Source organism: Chelonia mydas, chromosome 6, assembly GCF_015237465.2.
Source record: "Chelonia mydas isolate rCheMyd1 chromosome 6, rCheMyd1.pri.v2, whole genome shotgun sequence".
Taxonomy (NCBI): domain Eukaryota; kingdom Metazoa; phylum Chordata; order Testudines; family Cheloniidae; genus Chelonia; species Chelonia mydas.
The window spans coordinates 99,560,540-99,577,016 of NC_051246.2; the positions used below are offsets into that span (position 1 = coordinate 99,560,540).

Genomic DNA, 16,477 nt, shown 5'->3' on the forward strand with positions numbered 1-16,477 from the left:
AAACAGTAACGAACTAAGGAGGGAAGATGAATAACATGACTGCCTTCAAAACACACTTAGCAGGATCATAGAGAATTTAAGTTTATACTAACATACTTCCAAATTCCCTGTTATGGCTGGCATATATCGGTGATGACAATGAAATATTTTTTAAATGGCTGACAAGCAAAAAGAACCATTGTAAGGCAGGTGCAACACCACACAGAACAGAGAGAGTAGATTTCTTGAATGATAAGCATCTGAACTCCTAGAGCTAATTTTTTCCTTATCACTCAAAAAAAAAATCTACTCCCAATTTAACACCTTTTTTTTTTTTCAAAGCTAGAAGGAAGGAATGCTGCACTAAAAAAATTTGAAATTTGCCGCTCTAGTCTGGCAGGGGGCAGGGCTGGCTAAGGGGGAGATAGGGTCTTGCAGCCTGCACCAGCGCTCCTGCCATCAGGGGGCTAGTGAGTGCCGCAGTGGGGCAGCGGGTGGGAGAGTGGGTCTGTGGATAGATGGGGGGGCAAATGGAGCAATCTACCCCGGGCCCCACAGGGGCCCCCCACGAGAATTTTCAGGGGCCCCCACGAAAGTTTTCGGCAGCACTTCTGCGGCGGGTTCTTCAGTGCCGCCAAACACACCCGGAGTGAAGGACCTGCTGCTGCCTCTTCTGCTCCGGGTCTTCGGCAGCAATTCAGCAGCGGGGGCTCCTTCTGCTCCATGTCTTCGGCGAAGTGCCCCAAAGACCCAGAGTGGAAGGACCCCCGCTGCCGAAGACCCCAGGCCCCTGAATCCTCTGGGCGGCCCTGGGGGGCAGCTCTGGGAACTAGGGGTTTGCCCCAGGTTTTAGGTGGGGTTCCATTCCTGGCCCTCCTTCTTGGGTCTTGGCTGCTGGCCCCCTGGGTGCTCCGCTCCTGGGCCTGCTGCTGGGGGCTCCCAGCTGCTGGCCAGCCGCGGGTCCTGGCCCCATGTCACAGCAGCAGGGTCCGGCTGTTCAGCCCACACTCAGGGCTCCACTCCTGGCCCCAGTCTGGGCATAGGGGACTGTGGGCAGTTTTAGGGTGGCGGATGCTGTGGCTCTCAGCCTGAGGCCCACAATGATAAACAATTTGAGGACCACTGGTTTAAGGGATAATACCAAATGCATATCATGGGGACAGATTCTGCCAACCTTATTTACTTTCAGGACTTTAATAGGACTATTTTGAGTAAGGTACCATTCAAGGTGAGCAAGGCTGGCAGAATCTGGTCCAAAATTTGGAGGGTCTAGGAAGCCAAGCTACTAAAACAGTGACAGAACTAAACTGCAGCTGCATTAGTTTATTCTGGCACATGGTAGGATTACGGCCTATTCATAAGAATTAAATACCCACTTGGAAGTAGAGACAAAATCCTCTCTTCTCCTGGCAGATCAGGCAAAATCCAGCATATAGGGACAAGACATTTGTTTAAGGAATGCTTTACCCAATCAGAGCCTATCCACTAACCAATAAGGAGCTGCAAATGTAAGGCTAGTATATGGTACAGTAAAAATCCTCCTCCTCAATGGATGACACTGTACCTAAAGACTTAATCCCAACAGATGTTGAGTATCCTCAACTCCTATTAAATTAAATGGCAATGGATGGCACTCAGCACCTTGCAGGATCGTGCCCTTTGTTTTCCAAGAGTAAGCAGTGCTCTATATAAGCCAACCCCCACTCCTGAGCAAAGAGCAGATAGTTTCCTCCTTAAGGAGGAAAGTGATGTAGACTAACGCGATCTACCCTATCAGTGGGGCCAGGTTTAGACTTAGTTAACTAAAATACTCTGTGGTTTCAGAGTAAACCGACATCATTTTTCTAATAATAGGAGTATTGGATAACCAAATCTAGCTCATAAGAACTCACATGTAGTTAGGCCAAGTTACAAGTCAAACAATTCAATCGGCCACAAAGCTTTTCCAGAAAACTGCCTCAAAGACTGCAAGTCTGTACTGCTGAATAGAGGCCCTTATTGCTGAAGTACCAGGTTAGCTTTGCTAAGATTTAAAATTGTATGGCAAGCAAAGGTGGAATCTGAAAAATGGAATGTTTTCTGTATAACAGAAGCGAGTGAACATGAAGAACACAGAGAAATAAGTGTTAACTTTCTGAACACAGACAAATTTCTTAAGACATATGGAAGTCGGAAAACATTAAAAAAATCCCACACAGCTTCTATAATAAATTATCTATCCAATTGTTTAGGCTCAATATAGTGAATGAAACCCAACAATATTAAGATTTACCAATAAATACATTAGAACTATTGGCTTGACTCAGTTCTAATAGAATCATGTGTAAAAAAAACTTCAAAAACTCTATGGCAAACAAAGATCTATAGCAGTTCTATAATTAATAGAGTAATCTAGTTTGGGATCCAATCCTTGTTCACTTCTCTGGGAAATTCAATGTCACTCCACAGATAATACAATTCGGTATTAAATTTAAAATTAATTTTTCGCTTATTTCCGAAAGATTAAAATGAAACAAAAGAACTGAATTTAAGGTAGAAACAGTTTCTTTGCCTTAATAAAATTCCACTTTAACGTTACATGCCCTACTGCACATCTTCTGTCAACAGTAAGTGTTTTTGGTTTTGAGTCACCATCAAGGCCTTGTCACGTGAAGTGCTGAGCTACTTCAACTTGCCTTTATTTTAAATGGGTGTTGAAGAAGCTTGGCCTCTTGCAGAATTTACCTTTGAAAGTGGTAATGTAGTTCCCGTGATTAGGTATCATGGGTATTTGTGAGAAAACTTCCAGTTCAACTATGACAAATAGAATTAAACATACTCTGCATTTCATTAAGAACTTATAATTGGTACCATAAAGAGAACCTTGTATGAGTTCTGTGGTAGTAAGATAAAGGATGATGTTATCATTCCTAGGGGAAGTGCTGTAGATTTTCAACTGGTTCCAGTTGGCAACTACGTTTTGGAACAATGCAACATGTCTACGGGGCTACAGGCCCTTCAGTAGCAGCCAGCAGAAATCAATAGTGACCAGGCTGAAGGATCCTAATGGTGTCTACTGGAGTTTCCATTAGGGATGAGAGTTCCATATGTAGGGTGACCAGATGTCCCGATTTTATAGGGATAGTCCCGAAATTTGGGGCTCTTACATAGGCACCTATTACCCCCCACCCTCTGTCCCGATTTTGCATACTTGCTGTCTGGTCAGCCTATCCATATGAAACTTCCTCACATGAGAGCATTACCATCCACAATTTAAGGTGATACTGTCCTGACTTCAAAGCAATTTTATTCAGCCAATTAAATTCAAAGAGAGGGATCTGACCCTGAAAGCACTTCACACCTAGAACCACTATGGGTGACAACAGAAGTTCAGTGGGCCGTGTCTTTGCAGGCAGAGCCCTGCAGTGGGACTGGGATCCCACAGGTCCTGCAGGACCCACTGCCATAATAGTGGGAGCAGGTAAAATGTACTTTATTGCGGGTGGGTTGGGGGCCTGGGGAGGAGAAACAGACTGCAGTAATTTTTGGAAAAAAACACTAAATCTCCTGTCAGTTTGTCAAAAATATAATTTCAGCAATGTAAAGCAATTTTTTTAAATAAAGATTTTAATACTTAAATTTAAGCAGGAGATATAATAGACATCAAATCTCTTTCTACCAGGAGTTAAAGTATTTTTTACATGGTTTAAGAAAAATTTGTTTTATTCTTTTAGTGTTAACAATTGTGTCTGAATTCCATTTATATATAAAACCAACCGTGGTTTGGGGTTTGTTTGTTTGTTTTTTTTGGGGGGGGGGGGCGCCTGTAGTTTTTAGTAGCATGGGGAAATCTGTCTCTTGCAGGATTTGTGGGATCTAAGGTTTTTGGGAGTGGGAACAGGATAAACAAGAAACAATGCAGGAGCAGGATGGGAGTGGGTATTGCAGGGCAGGACAGGAGCGGGATTAAAAAATAGTCCCGCGCAGGGCTCTACTTGCAGAATTGGACCCTAACTCAGTCAATTTCAGAAAAGTTGATCATCCTACATACAACTGCAAAAACACTATTTTTAAGTTTCAAAAGTCATTTACACATACTGATAACAAAGTAGCACTGTACATAAAATTAATATGGGAAAGAGATAAAATCATTACATACCTTGATATATTTGCTACTAAATGACCTTTCATTCCACACCTATGGAACAGAACATAAACAGCAATTTCAGAAATAAATGTATTAGTCTGAAGAGTAAAATGAATCACGTCAATACAAAAAAGGAAAGTTTTAATCTGTAAAATTATACAGCCACTATTATAACTGAATTCTGTGGCTTTAGATTCTTGTGTAAGGAGAGAGCAACTCCACTTGTTTTTGTTATTGGCTTTAAAGGCGGCAGCTTTAAATAAAGTTCAAAGGCCCCTAGACATAACTACCTAACTTCCTTCTGAAAAGGAATAACTTGCCTATTAGTAGATTTCTACATTTACACAAGCCTATGACTGCAGGTTTGAACTTGAATGTTCTAACATAACTGGACTCATTTTAGAAGATCCATCAAAACAAATGCATTGAAAAGGCTTCTGAAATGCATCATATATTAAGAAAACAATTGATGGTATCTAATCTGCACCACATGTGCAGCAAGACTAAAGGGAAGAAGAGGTGGCTATGAAATCATTAAAACGGCTTACTGACAATGAGTTTCTCTTGCTCAAAACAGCCTTCGCTATTTCCCCATTTTTAAGATGCCATAACCAAAGGGTTCTACCACACAAAATATCACAGTAACGCCAAGAGCATATGGTCTATAGAAATGAAGCTTCCACTCAGAAGTAGTTCTAGTGAATATAGTGAATGAAACCAAGTCCTGTAACGTGGGTGAAATTCCATTGAAATCGGAGGCAAAGTCCCCAGATCTCAGGTGATCTGCCACTTTCCTTCATTCTAGCTATAAGAAAGTTTCTGTTTAAATGAGAAATAAACAGCACAGTCCCTCTACTCTCCTACAGACACATGCACCTCAGGATCATGTAGTTTATCACAAGCTAAGGGTGAACTTGTATGTTGTTGCTCCTTTGCAAAATATTGTCAGCACATCACTGTATTAAAAAGGTCATATAACCTAGGTTTGGAAAGTTCTCAAACCTCACTTAATACATTTTGAGTTACTATCTATGTACTTCAAGCTGAACAAGACAAAGTCAGACATTCATTTTATACAGTTTAGAGTATGGAACCTGCAAATGTTGAAAATCAGCATTGCACCCATTAATAATTGCAAAACAGTGCCAGCCCATGTGACTTCTGCCTGCTCCACCAGAAACCAGAGGCAAACATAAGGCTCTGGATATGGAATGATTTGTTAACTGGCTGCCACAGAGCGATTGGGAGATGGAGGGGGAAATCAAAATCAGGGGCTAACAACGAACAATTATGAAACAGACAGACAGACAAACAAACAGAAATTTGAGATGTGTACTTTACTGACCCCAATATAATCAATGTCCAAATTGTGATACTGCTTGGCGCCTAGAATCCAGGAAACAATATAGTGAACAGTGACATCCACATGATTATAGGGCCAGTTCTGACCCCTCCCTATCCATCCAGGAAATGCCCAAGGTAACCCTACAAGAGAGAAAAATCAAAAGAGAAGGACAGTTAATTAGGCGCACATCAGTAAGAAACAAGAGCAAGCCACCGCCGATATTAACTGAAAGATGTAAGGAAAGATCCTTCCTGCAAATCAGTGTAGTTCCATTGACTTCAATGAAATTATGCTTTATTTACACTAGCTGAGAATTGAGCATAAGCTGTACATCCTTAGTGAAATCTCTCCACCTAAGACTCTATCTTTAGGCAATGACAATCATCTACCCAACATCTCACCTCTGACTGGCTCAAATGATGGGTTACATCAAGGATAGTGGGTCCCGGTCCCCACCCCTAGAACTGCAGGATCAAGCAATACATTGTTATATCTAAACACAAGAGTCTGATCCTGCTCACCATGGGCTTTTAGCCCACTGTAGTGAATGGGACTAATCTCTCAAGTAAGGCAAGCAGAATTTGGTCCTATTTTAATTCTTGTACTATAATTGGTCTGTTTCCTTTTTAACAGATTATTTTAAAAAGAAAAAAAACAAAAACAAAAAAAAAATCTGCTTCCAAAGGTTCTGTGGGCTCTTCAGGACAGGGACTGTCTTTTACTCTGTTTATACAACACAATGGATTTCTGATCCTCGTTTGGAGCCTCTAGACCCTCCCACAGTAATCTAGTTCATGCCCCTTGCAGTGATGCACCGTTAAATTTCCCTAAGGGAGGAAGACCTCCATCATTCACTCATTCTTAATATACAAAGATGGTTCTCTCCAAATATTCCTGACTATAAACTATTAAGCAACACTAAACTACAAAACAGCATAATTCATGATGTAGGCAACTCTTCCAGTCAGAACTGAGACAGTGCAGATGGTTCAGGGGGCAGAGAAGACAGTGTGATAATTTATGCAGGTGAAGAAATGCACTAGAGCAAGGGGTTTCTCTACTGCTGGAAGTAGTTTTGGGATTCACCGCATAATATTCAATTGTTTTAGCAAAAGATAAACTCAAGTTTTGTGCAGTTACACAAAACAGGTGTGAAAGTAAATCAGTGATCGAACAGGAGGGAGACAGCACAGAGACTCGTGTGCAAGAACTCAAATGTTTCAGCCATTAAGAAGATTAAAATAGCAAATATGTTAACACTTAAAGACTATAGACTTGCTGTAAACCTGTGCTTGAAGAGATTTTCCTATGTATATGGATATGCAATCTTATTTTGGCAACACTTATTTTGCAATATGAATGTTCATACTGAGTTTATCAAACAGGAAACTTATAAACTGAATAAATAAATAGTGCAGACATAAATTACAGTACACCCTCGCTATAATGAACCTTTGGGGATCCAAGCCATTTGTTTGGTATAGCTAGGGATTCGTTACAACGAGGGATGGGGGACAGCTTTGCCAACCCTGGGGCCACAGCTGGAACTGACAGCATTCCTCTAGCCCCGGGGCCTTGGTGATGGGGAAACAGCTCCTCCTCCAGCTGTTCCTGTACTTTTTAGGGCAACTTTGGTGTGAGCATAATAGTGGAGCAGTGGAAAGGTGGACCTAACAGCTCTCCAGCAAGATTCTGTAGTTAAGGCGCTTTGATGAAGTAGATTAGAAAGTCCACAGCAACCTCCAGTAAATTTGACAAAGAAGTTTTTTACTGAATTATATTATTCATTTTCATATACAAATATAGGGTTTTTTCATTATTTTTATATTAAATTCAATGTAATTTACTCTGCCTCTAAGACTCTAATTTTCAAGTTGCCACAGACTAACTAAAAATTAACATTTTATAACTGGATTAAAGATGTGTCAGAGGGGAAGCCGGAGGTTTTAACAATGAGGTAAGGAATTCTGGGGTCATTTGGCACATGGGAGGTGGGTTTCGAATTATGGAATTAGCACATGAGCTTGGTAACTCAGACACCCACTCCAAATCACTGCATTGGTTAATGTTCTGTTCAGGTTTGGAACATTTTCTTTGCAAACCATAGAAGAACAGAAAGTTTAAATGGCATCTTCTATTTTGGAACACATTTCAGTGGCAACAGGTAGATTCCACAGCTGTAGATACAGGGCTCTGACTTGAACTGAACAGAACAGTGAAGGCCTCACAGAACTTGTCTACCCATTTGAGGTGAAAATCGAAGTCAAAGCACATTTGCTTGAGCTAGTTTTTGAAAGCATTTGATAGAAGTCTGAAGGGAATAAATAGAGTCCTGGAAGATATGAAAAGTTAGTTTATTGTGTGTAGGATTAGAAAAGACTCCTCCTAAAAAGGGTATCTGGGAAAAAGGAAGAATGAGCATGCATAATGTAGGAGATTCTTAGTCTTGAATTTATTGTCTCTAGCCTTTGGATCTCACACTGTGACACTCTTATACTGACTGTTTTAGTTTAGTTATTTAGGCCAAACGTAAATATCACCCAGCACTGTGGGGGGAAAAACCCACCAAACACAAGGCATTGTCACAATAAAACCTTACAAAATTCACACAATAATATTCTTTACAAGGAGAGGTAAGGCAAATTGGCTAAACTCTGACTGTACACTGGCTAATGTGACAAAGAATACTTTGCTTCATTAAAGCTAAGGAGCCAATTAAGAATGAGTCAGGTATGAAATAGTGTTTGAAAACAGGAAGACAACAGAACATTGAGAAAACCCAAGTCCTTACCAATCAATTTAATGTTGGGGTTTCTCTTTTTAGCTTCTTTCATTAGCCACCACTCATAGCCCCGGAAATAATTCTCATCATTTTCATAGTGCATGTGGGAGGGTTCAGTACCATCTACAGAGGAAATAACAAAGATACCTCACAAATTGTTTTCTGTGTCATGACAAATTCCTATGTATCTTAGAGGGTTTTTTTTATATTGCTCATCACCATAATATCTAGGCACATACCGCAAGCACAGTTCATGCATTCTTTGAAGTAAATTTGAAAGCAAAGTGAGCAATGGAAGCCAACACGAAAGACTAGCCATCCCTCCCTCCAAGAGTTCATCACCTCTGCAAGTGGAGGTGTGATTGCAGCACATGTAGACGTACCCCCGCTAGCTTTAATCTATGTAGTGCGAGTACTGACAGCAGTGAAGCCACAGGCAGCATGGGCTAGCTGCCTAAGTACGTACCAAGAGTCCTGGGTTGGCTTCTACAGCCCACGCTGCTGCAGTTGCACTGCTATTGGTACTTATGCTGGCTAAATTAAAGCTAATCAAGTACGTCTGTACAGGTTGCAATTACACCTCTGATTACAGTGCAGATGTTAGGCTGTCTATACTTAGAGTTGCATGTAGAATATAAGCACTACACACGTAGCTACACGCCACAGTGAAAGGCAGGCTATGTCCACACTTGTCACTGTGGCGTGCAGCTACACATGGCAGCAAAATGCTCCAGCAGCAGGGAAAGACTCTGGGAGCTAACTGCTGCCAGAACCTTTCACTGAAGTGAGAAAATGTTCCAGCACGGGGGAGCTGCCATATCCTTTCCCCACAATTTTCCCCTGTCAGAGACTAACTGTGACAGGGAAAGGCTCAGCCAGAGTGGAAGCAGCAAGACACTACACTGCTGAAAACAGTAGTGTTGATTTGGGAAGCAGAGCTTGAGCGTGTAGACTGTACACCCTGGGGGTTCAGCTGTGTAAAGCAATACTCTACAAAGCTGCAGTTCACTGTCTACACTATTTATATCCATGCTAGCTGGATGTGCAGTGTCTGTATTCTACTTGCCACCATAAGTGTAGACAGCCTATGTCTCTTGACCATGATCAAGTACAGTATCCGTTTAACATTAATATGAAAATATGTTTTCTGTCAAAGGGACTATACCTTATCCTTGCCGAAGGATTGATCTGATTATCTAGTAGATCTTTTACATCCCCAATTACTGTGATGCTAAGTCTACCTTCAATATTATTTTGGGCCAAGGAATCACTGCATGAACATCACCACAGCAGTATCAGGAGGGGAAAAAAATATTTTCACCATCATGCAAGGACTCTGAACTGATAAACAACAGACAGCATGGCACAGACTACTGCGTGTTTAATTCTTGGCGGCAAGAGAAACACAAGGGGAGGGAAAAGGAGGAAACTTGTTATGAAACCAAGAGTTCAGTTAAAACTACACGATGATATAATAATGAAAAGTTCCCTTTCATATAAGATTTGAACTAGTATTACTGTGGGGTTTCTCTACTGCTGGAAGTAGTTTTGGGATTCACCACATAATATTCAATTGTTTTAGCAAAAGATAAACGCAAGTTTTGTGCAGTTACACACTGAACACCACTGCACATGCAAGTCAGATAATCAGCAAACCATTAGGATTTGAACACTTTAAAATTGTGGCAGTGATAGGGGAGGATAGTTCTCCCCATTAGAGGGATAATGGCAAATCTCATTTTTTAGAGGATGCCCAGAAACTACAGTGATGTGTGTATTAGACATAGACTGCGTATGCAAGCACATACAGGACCGTGAGCCAAGAACTCCTGAGTTCCAATCCTGGCTCTAACACAGACCAAGGCCAAGGGCAAGTCCCTTCATCTCTGTACCTCAGCTTCCTCATCTGAAAACTGAGACACTACTTACCTACTTATTAGGACTAAATAATGTTAGTACAGTATTTTCAAGATGAAGAGCTATATATGTCTGTGGACACTCATGAGTCCACTTTTTCTGCCAGCAACGTACTGACTAAATCGCTGTTGAACACCAATGAATTCCTGTACTTAAAATAATATTCTTCCTGTCAAAAAAGTGGACTTCTAGACTTTCAGGACTGTAGGTGCCAGAGTATTAATGTTTAATGCTCAGAATCTAGTCAGTAGCAGTCGCATTTGCACACCTCACCAGAGCTATCAAAAAGTCTGAAAATGGAGCATTAAGACAGATAACACTCATAACAATCAAACCCAATTAACACACAGCTCATCTTTAAGAAAATCATTTTCTGTGATATAGGAAAGTGTGACTTCAAATAAGGAAGCAGAACAAAGAACTATCTTGTTCTATGTAAGGTTTATATCTAGTTCACACAGCAGAGCTGACACTTGAGAAACACTAAAGCTATTCAATATTATGGCTGGAACCCTACAATACATCTCACTAGCACAATTTTCCCGTCCATTGGGAACAGGTATTATTTTGTTCTAGAATACACCACACTAAGTAATAGTCTGTACCACAGTTCTCATGTAAAAGAAGACCCTTCCCACACCGATTTGAGAAATGGTGCTAGAACCCTGCTAGCAGAAAACATTTTTAGACATGGTAGTGCAGTTCCAAGTGTATCACAGAGAGTTTTGCTCTTTCAAATGAGGTGAAATGTTCATCACAATGTTTATCGCTAAACTGGTAGTATTTCATCTATTGCATTGCCACACCATTTGAAGTGAAGAATGAACTGCATAAAAACAGTAAGCCCAGTCCCCCAAGAATTCATACCTGTTGACTGTCCATCACCACCGATCTCTAATTTGAGAATATGCAAAGAGGCACCAAAATTTGGCTTTAAAAAAGGAGAAAAAAATATCAATGAATATACAATATAAGCAGAAGAATGTCCAACTAAAAAGTGCATCACCATCAACTTCATCACATTTCTATCTGAATATTTTACCCATTATTATTACAATCACCTACGATTAATGCAACTGAAAGATCAGAGGGAAAAGCTATTCCGCTTTTTCCAGTTTATTTATTTTGTGCAATTGAGAGTACTTGGTTTCTCATCAGTTTCACTGTCTCTCCTGTAGCTATTAGTATGTTTCCCTGTTTGCATGAATCTTTAGCACAACAAAGTTAACAAAATAGGAAGAGGTCAAGGTAAAGCCAAAAAATTTGTACGGCAGTCCAGAGGCTGATGTAGGACAATACTATTTTAAGTTGACTAGATTTCAAAATGACCATATTCCTTCTAAAAACTAAAAAGGTTTACAAGTTTGAGGGTTGGTACGGATGTAATTACATCGATTTAGACACTGATATAGTTAAAGCACTACAGCCTTCTAAATAGACAGTTTTAGGAGTATAAAGGTGCTCTTATCTCAACAATTCAGAACCATAACTGATTAACTTCTGTAGTGGGTAAAGTAACTTCTACATATAAGAGGTCGTATGCTACATTCCCATAACCAGTGTAAAAAGGGCCAAAAAGACCATTTTCCAGATGACTGAGTGCACAGAAGGCGAAGGCAGCTACATCATGTATCTTCCACACTTCCCATCAAAAACCTCCATGGCTACTTCTCTCTCTCTAACACAGAAACTATGCTCTACAGGGCTGAAGCCAAGGGAACAGCTATTTGAAAGTGGTATGTTGCCCTCTCAGGACACAGCACAAGTTATTATTGAGCAACAACTACTCCTACCTGGCATTTAGGACCTGTCTGTACAGCTTTGGTACTGCTGTAACTATATCAGTGCAGACATTGATATAGTTTAAGTGGTACAGATCTCTAAATGGATAGCTTTACAGGTATAAAAGTGTTTTACTGGTTGATCTAAAGAATTCAGAACCATACCTAAGTAAACTTGCATCCTAGGCAAACCTTAGGATATTAACTCTATTAAAATGGAACAATTTTAGCAAGCTAGAGAGCAAGGATACTCTGCAATTGCCAACTAAAATGTATAGTAATTTTCAGAAGTCATGAAGTATACATACTTTTGCACTCTGATTCAATATTGCCTTCAGGATTTACTACCCACAATAGATATGATCACCTCAACCCTTCACTTTATCCACCTTTAAACTAGAAAAAAAAAAACCTTCTAATTCTAGCCCAATATCCCAAAATATTTAATCATTAGCTATTTCAGAATAGCAATAAGGGGGAATCTCAGTAATCGCTATTTCCAAAATTAAATAAACTCCCAACAGAAACAACAAGATGTTGATTAGCCTATATTAGGGTTATTACCAAGAGGAAGTACCCTCAAATTGTTTAGTCATTTCAGTATAATTAGTTGTTTCCTCTTAACTTAACAAGGGTGTTTACTCTTGGCAACTACTACACCTTGGAGTAACAAGACTTGATTGTTCAGCCTCAGAATTTAGGTTCCAGAAACAGTTATCACCACACAAACAGGACATACCTTCAAGTTACTGTATTACTAACCATAATTAAGGCTACATTTATGTCACAGAGGTCATGGAATCCGTGACTTCCTGAGACCTCCTTGACATTCTCTGTTTCAGCCCCAGGGACTGCAGGAGTCTGGAGCTGACAGCTAGGGAGGCCCTGGCAAGGTTCTAGCAGGGACAAGGGGCCTGGGCAAAGTTCCAGCCACAGGTGACAGACTCCAGGGGGGGCCCTCCTCAGGATTCCAGTGACAGGTGACAGCCTCACATGGGGTGGGGGACAAAGGGGATGCCTTGGATGAGTGGCTGGGGTGTCCCATTTTCTCTCTGGGAAATATGGTCACCCTGCAGCTCCCAGGTGCCGTGGGCGGAAGGGGAACCCCACAGCTCCCAGCCACCACATTGGTAGGGGAACCATGGAGCTGCAGCAACAAAAGTCACAGACAGGTCACAGCTTCTGTGAATTTTTGTTTATTGCCCGTAACCTGTCTGACTTTTACTAAAAATAACCATGACAAAATATTAGCCTTAACCATAATATCTTGTATTTAGACAGGATTGCAAAGCATGCTGCAGAATTGGGCCAGTATTCACTGTTTTACACATAGAGACAGTTGGTCTAATTGAAGTTAAGATCCCAATCCTGCAAACACTAATGAACATGCTTAACTTTACACACAAGTAGTTCCTTTGCAGTCAACAAGACTATTTACGTGCATAGAAACAAGTGCACACATGTTTGCAGGGTCAGGACCTAAGTGACTTGCCCAAAGTTAAATCAAGTCAGTCAATGACAGAGCCAGAATTAGAATACAGATTTCCTATATCAATCATCAATAAGAATTCTGTTTATTAATTTTATTTTTGAGGGGTAGTTACTTTTAGCAATTTTTGCAGTCTACATAGATGTCCAAAAATCCCGGGGGTGGGGGATAGAAGGGACTCTCTCTTTGTATATACTGTAATGAGTAATTTTTTGTAATGTTCCCAAGTGCACTTTCACATCGGACTGTTTCAAACAGCACTATGGTAAAGTTAAATAGGAAGCCTTTAGTGCACACCAGCAGATTCTATATGTACCAATTAACATGCAGCACATTAGCATGCTTTAGAAATCACAGGCCCACAGTCTGCATTATTTCTCTGTGTAGACAAGTGCTTAGATACAAATAACCATTTCTGGAGTTGATTGGATGAACACTTATTTCATATTTTTACATCGGGAATGTTTATCAATTAAAAAACAAACATCAGAAGCCCTACTTATCAGCTAAAAGACAGCAAAATATTGTTTGCAATCACAGTTATAGGTCAATTAATAAATTAGCACTAGTTAATCTTTGTATAATGCTTACAGCCCAGATTTTTAGAGGTATTTAGGTTCCCAGTAGGATTTTCAAAAGCATCTAGGTATGTAAGTACTTTTAAAAATCTGGCCCTAAGTATCATCATAATTATTAACAGCATGACTTTATTTAAGCTCTCCCACTAACACAGGGATCGGCAACATTTGGCACGCGGCCCATCAGGGTAAGCCCCCTGGCGGGCTGGGCCGGTTTGTTTACCTGCCATGTCCTTGGCTTGTACCACTTCCCGCAGCCCCCATTGGCCTGGAGCAGTGAACCGCAGCCAGTGGGAGCTGCGATCAACCAAACCTGCAGATGCGGCAGGTAAATAAACAGGCCTGGCCCGCCAGGGGGCTTACCCTGGCGGACCACGTGCCAAACGTTGCTGATCCCTGCTATAATACTTCAGAAAATAAGGGTTTTTGTATTTTTTAACCAGTATCTAATGCATTTTAGAGAACTGCCATTAAAAATAAGAGTACACATTAAAACTCTACAGGAGGTTAGAGATAGTTCTATATCAGTAAGACAGATATTACCATAAACAGATAATCTAAAATCTGAGAGCGATAAGGCTCTGGGTAATTCACCAGAAGTCGAGAGGTGGCCTGAAAAAGAAAAGAACAAAGGGCAAAGAGCATATATAGAGTTATTTTGTATTATTTATCTGGATTTAAAATAGTTAAGAGCCTCCTATCTAAGGCTCTAGCCAACCTAATATAATTAATAGCATAGTCAAATCCCACCAAGAACTAAGGAATCGTGTCACCAAGAACTCAGCCAGCCAGATACCCACAAAAATTCAACACCCCTTTAAGACACAAAATTTACTGTCTTATAGGAGAAAGACATTAACAAACGACTATTGTCCAGCTTTCTGCAGCAGCACTGTGGTGTCGTGAAGTGTATGTTGGGATGTGGGAGTGAGAGGAGAGAATGGGGTCCAGCATGGGCATGACAAGACAGGAACATTTTCCCCAAGCAAAAACCTATCTTCCACTAATGTAGTCTTTCCTCTAAAAGTTTTCCCTGCTTTTCTTCCTCCTAAACCCAAGTCAGACTACGGGTATGTCTACATTTACAGAGTTTTTGCACGGTACTTTTACCGGTTCCCTATCACCGGTGAAACTTTTAAAGTGCTGGTCTGTGTACTCACTCAATTCCTCAGGCGTCAGAGAGTGTTTACACTAGCAGCACTTCCATCAACGATGAGAGCAGGGCAGCTATCCCCACAGTGCAGCTCTTTGGATAGGTCTTGTGGGAAGGGTGGGGGAGCGAGCAGAAGGCATTCTGGGTCCCTGCTCAGTGCCCCGTGCTGCCCTGCTTCATGTCTCAGGAGCCCCACTACTTCCTGGTTTCTTCCAGGCATTTTTTTAAAAAACCTCCTGCTGTCTGGCTGCTTAAGGGAGGGGCAGACATCCATTTGTCAGAACAGCGGAGATGCTGGCCAGAAGTGGTCGCTTTTGGAACTGTGGGATATCCTCCAGAGGCCAAAGGGTGTTTACACTGCTAGAAGGAGTCTTCACTTTCACAGCAGTGCAAAAAGAACAGCAGTAAAAGCTGTATGCCTCTCATGAAGGTGGTCTTCTTTTTGCAGCGAAACTTCTGAGTTTCACTACAAAAAGTCGTTAACAAGTGTAGACACTCCCACGGTTTTAGCGCAAAAAAGGGACTTTTTGTGCTTTAAATGGTAAGTGTAGACATACCCTTAATTTCCAAGCTAACTCCAGAGAGGTGCTAATTACCTATCACAGTAGAGCTTGAATGGAGCTCATGACACTTATCATTGGACTGGAAGAGGTCCCTGGAAACTTACTGGTCATTTGGTGGTTTAAATATTTGAAAAACAATAGAGAGAAGTTTTTAAAATGTAGGTCAAGGGTAAAATTAATCCCAGGACTTAAGTGGAGTTATACCAGATTCATTTGTCCTTTAGAATCTCCTATCACCCTAACTGGAAATAGACCACAACACACACACACCCCACATCTTTTTTGCAGGAGGCGAAAGGAGAACAAGCAGCACTCTCCCACACCGTTCCTCAACCTCAAATTCTACTCACAGCCAGGACCTGCAACTTACATTTAGGGAACATCCTGTCTCTCTCCAACACTAACTTGGTGCCATGCTTTTTAGCACCTGAATTTGACAGGCAACAATACCTCCACCCCATTCCCCTCAATGCATCATCACACACATGGACACACTCTCACTCTTCTGAATTTCCTTACACTATTATTTCTCTTGTTTTCCTTAAGGTGAAGCCCTTCACTCTGCATTACAAATCCGAGGGGCAGGCCACATGCACAGAGAGCACAAGAGACGGTCACTTCAGGGCAGTCCTCTTCAGCCCGCACAAAAAGCACAACCCAATGCGGGGGTGGCCACCCAGAAACTTGCCGAAGGGTCTGATCTCTGTCCAGCCCCCGTTCCCCCCCCGCCAGCCCCTACACCCACTTCTACCCCATCCCTCTCG

At 41.2% G+C, this 16,477-nt stretch overlaps 1 protein-coding gene across 3 annotated transcripts in view; it reads right to left on the reverse strand.

The window, feature by feature from the left end:
* GALC (galactosylceramidase) overlaps nt 1-16,477 on the reverse strand; it is a 61,169-nt gene that overhangs the window by 44,301 nt on the left and 391 nt on the right. For 2 of the 3 annotated variants that reach the window (XR_006291563.1, XM_007055933.4), the window contains exons 2-6: nt 14,541-14,609; nt 11,017-11,080; nt 8,242-8,355; nt 5,451-5,590; nt 4,118-4,156 (exon numbers count right to left, since the gene is read on the reverse strand). Coding sequence is in view for 2 of the 3 variants with exons in the window: in XM_007055933.4 (XP_007055995.2) it covers nt 4,118-4,156; nt 5,451-5,590; nt 8,242-8,355; nt 11,017-11,080; nt 14,541-14,609 (426 nt within the window). In the remaining variant the exon portion in view is untranslated. Of the gene's footprint in view, nt 1-4,117; nt 4,157-5,450; nt 5,591-8,241; nt 8,356-11,016; nt 11,081-14,540; nt 14,610-16,232; nt 16,313-16,477 lie in introns of those variants that run through there. The other variant, XM_043548750.1, reaches the window with a different exon arrangement.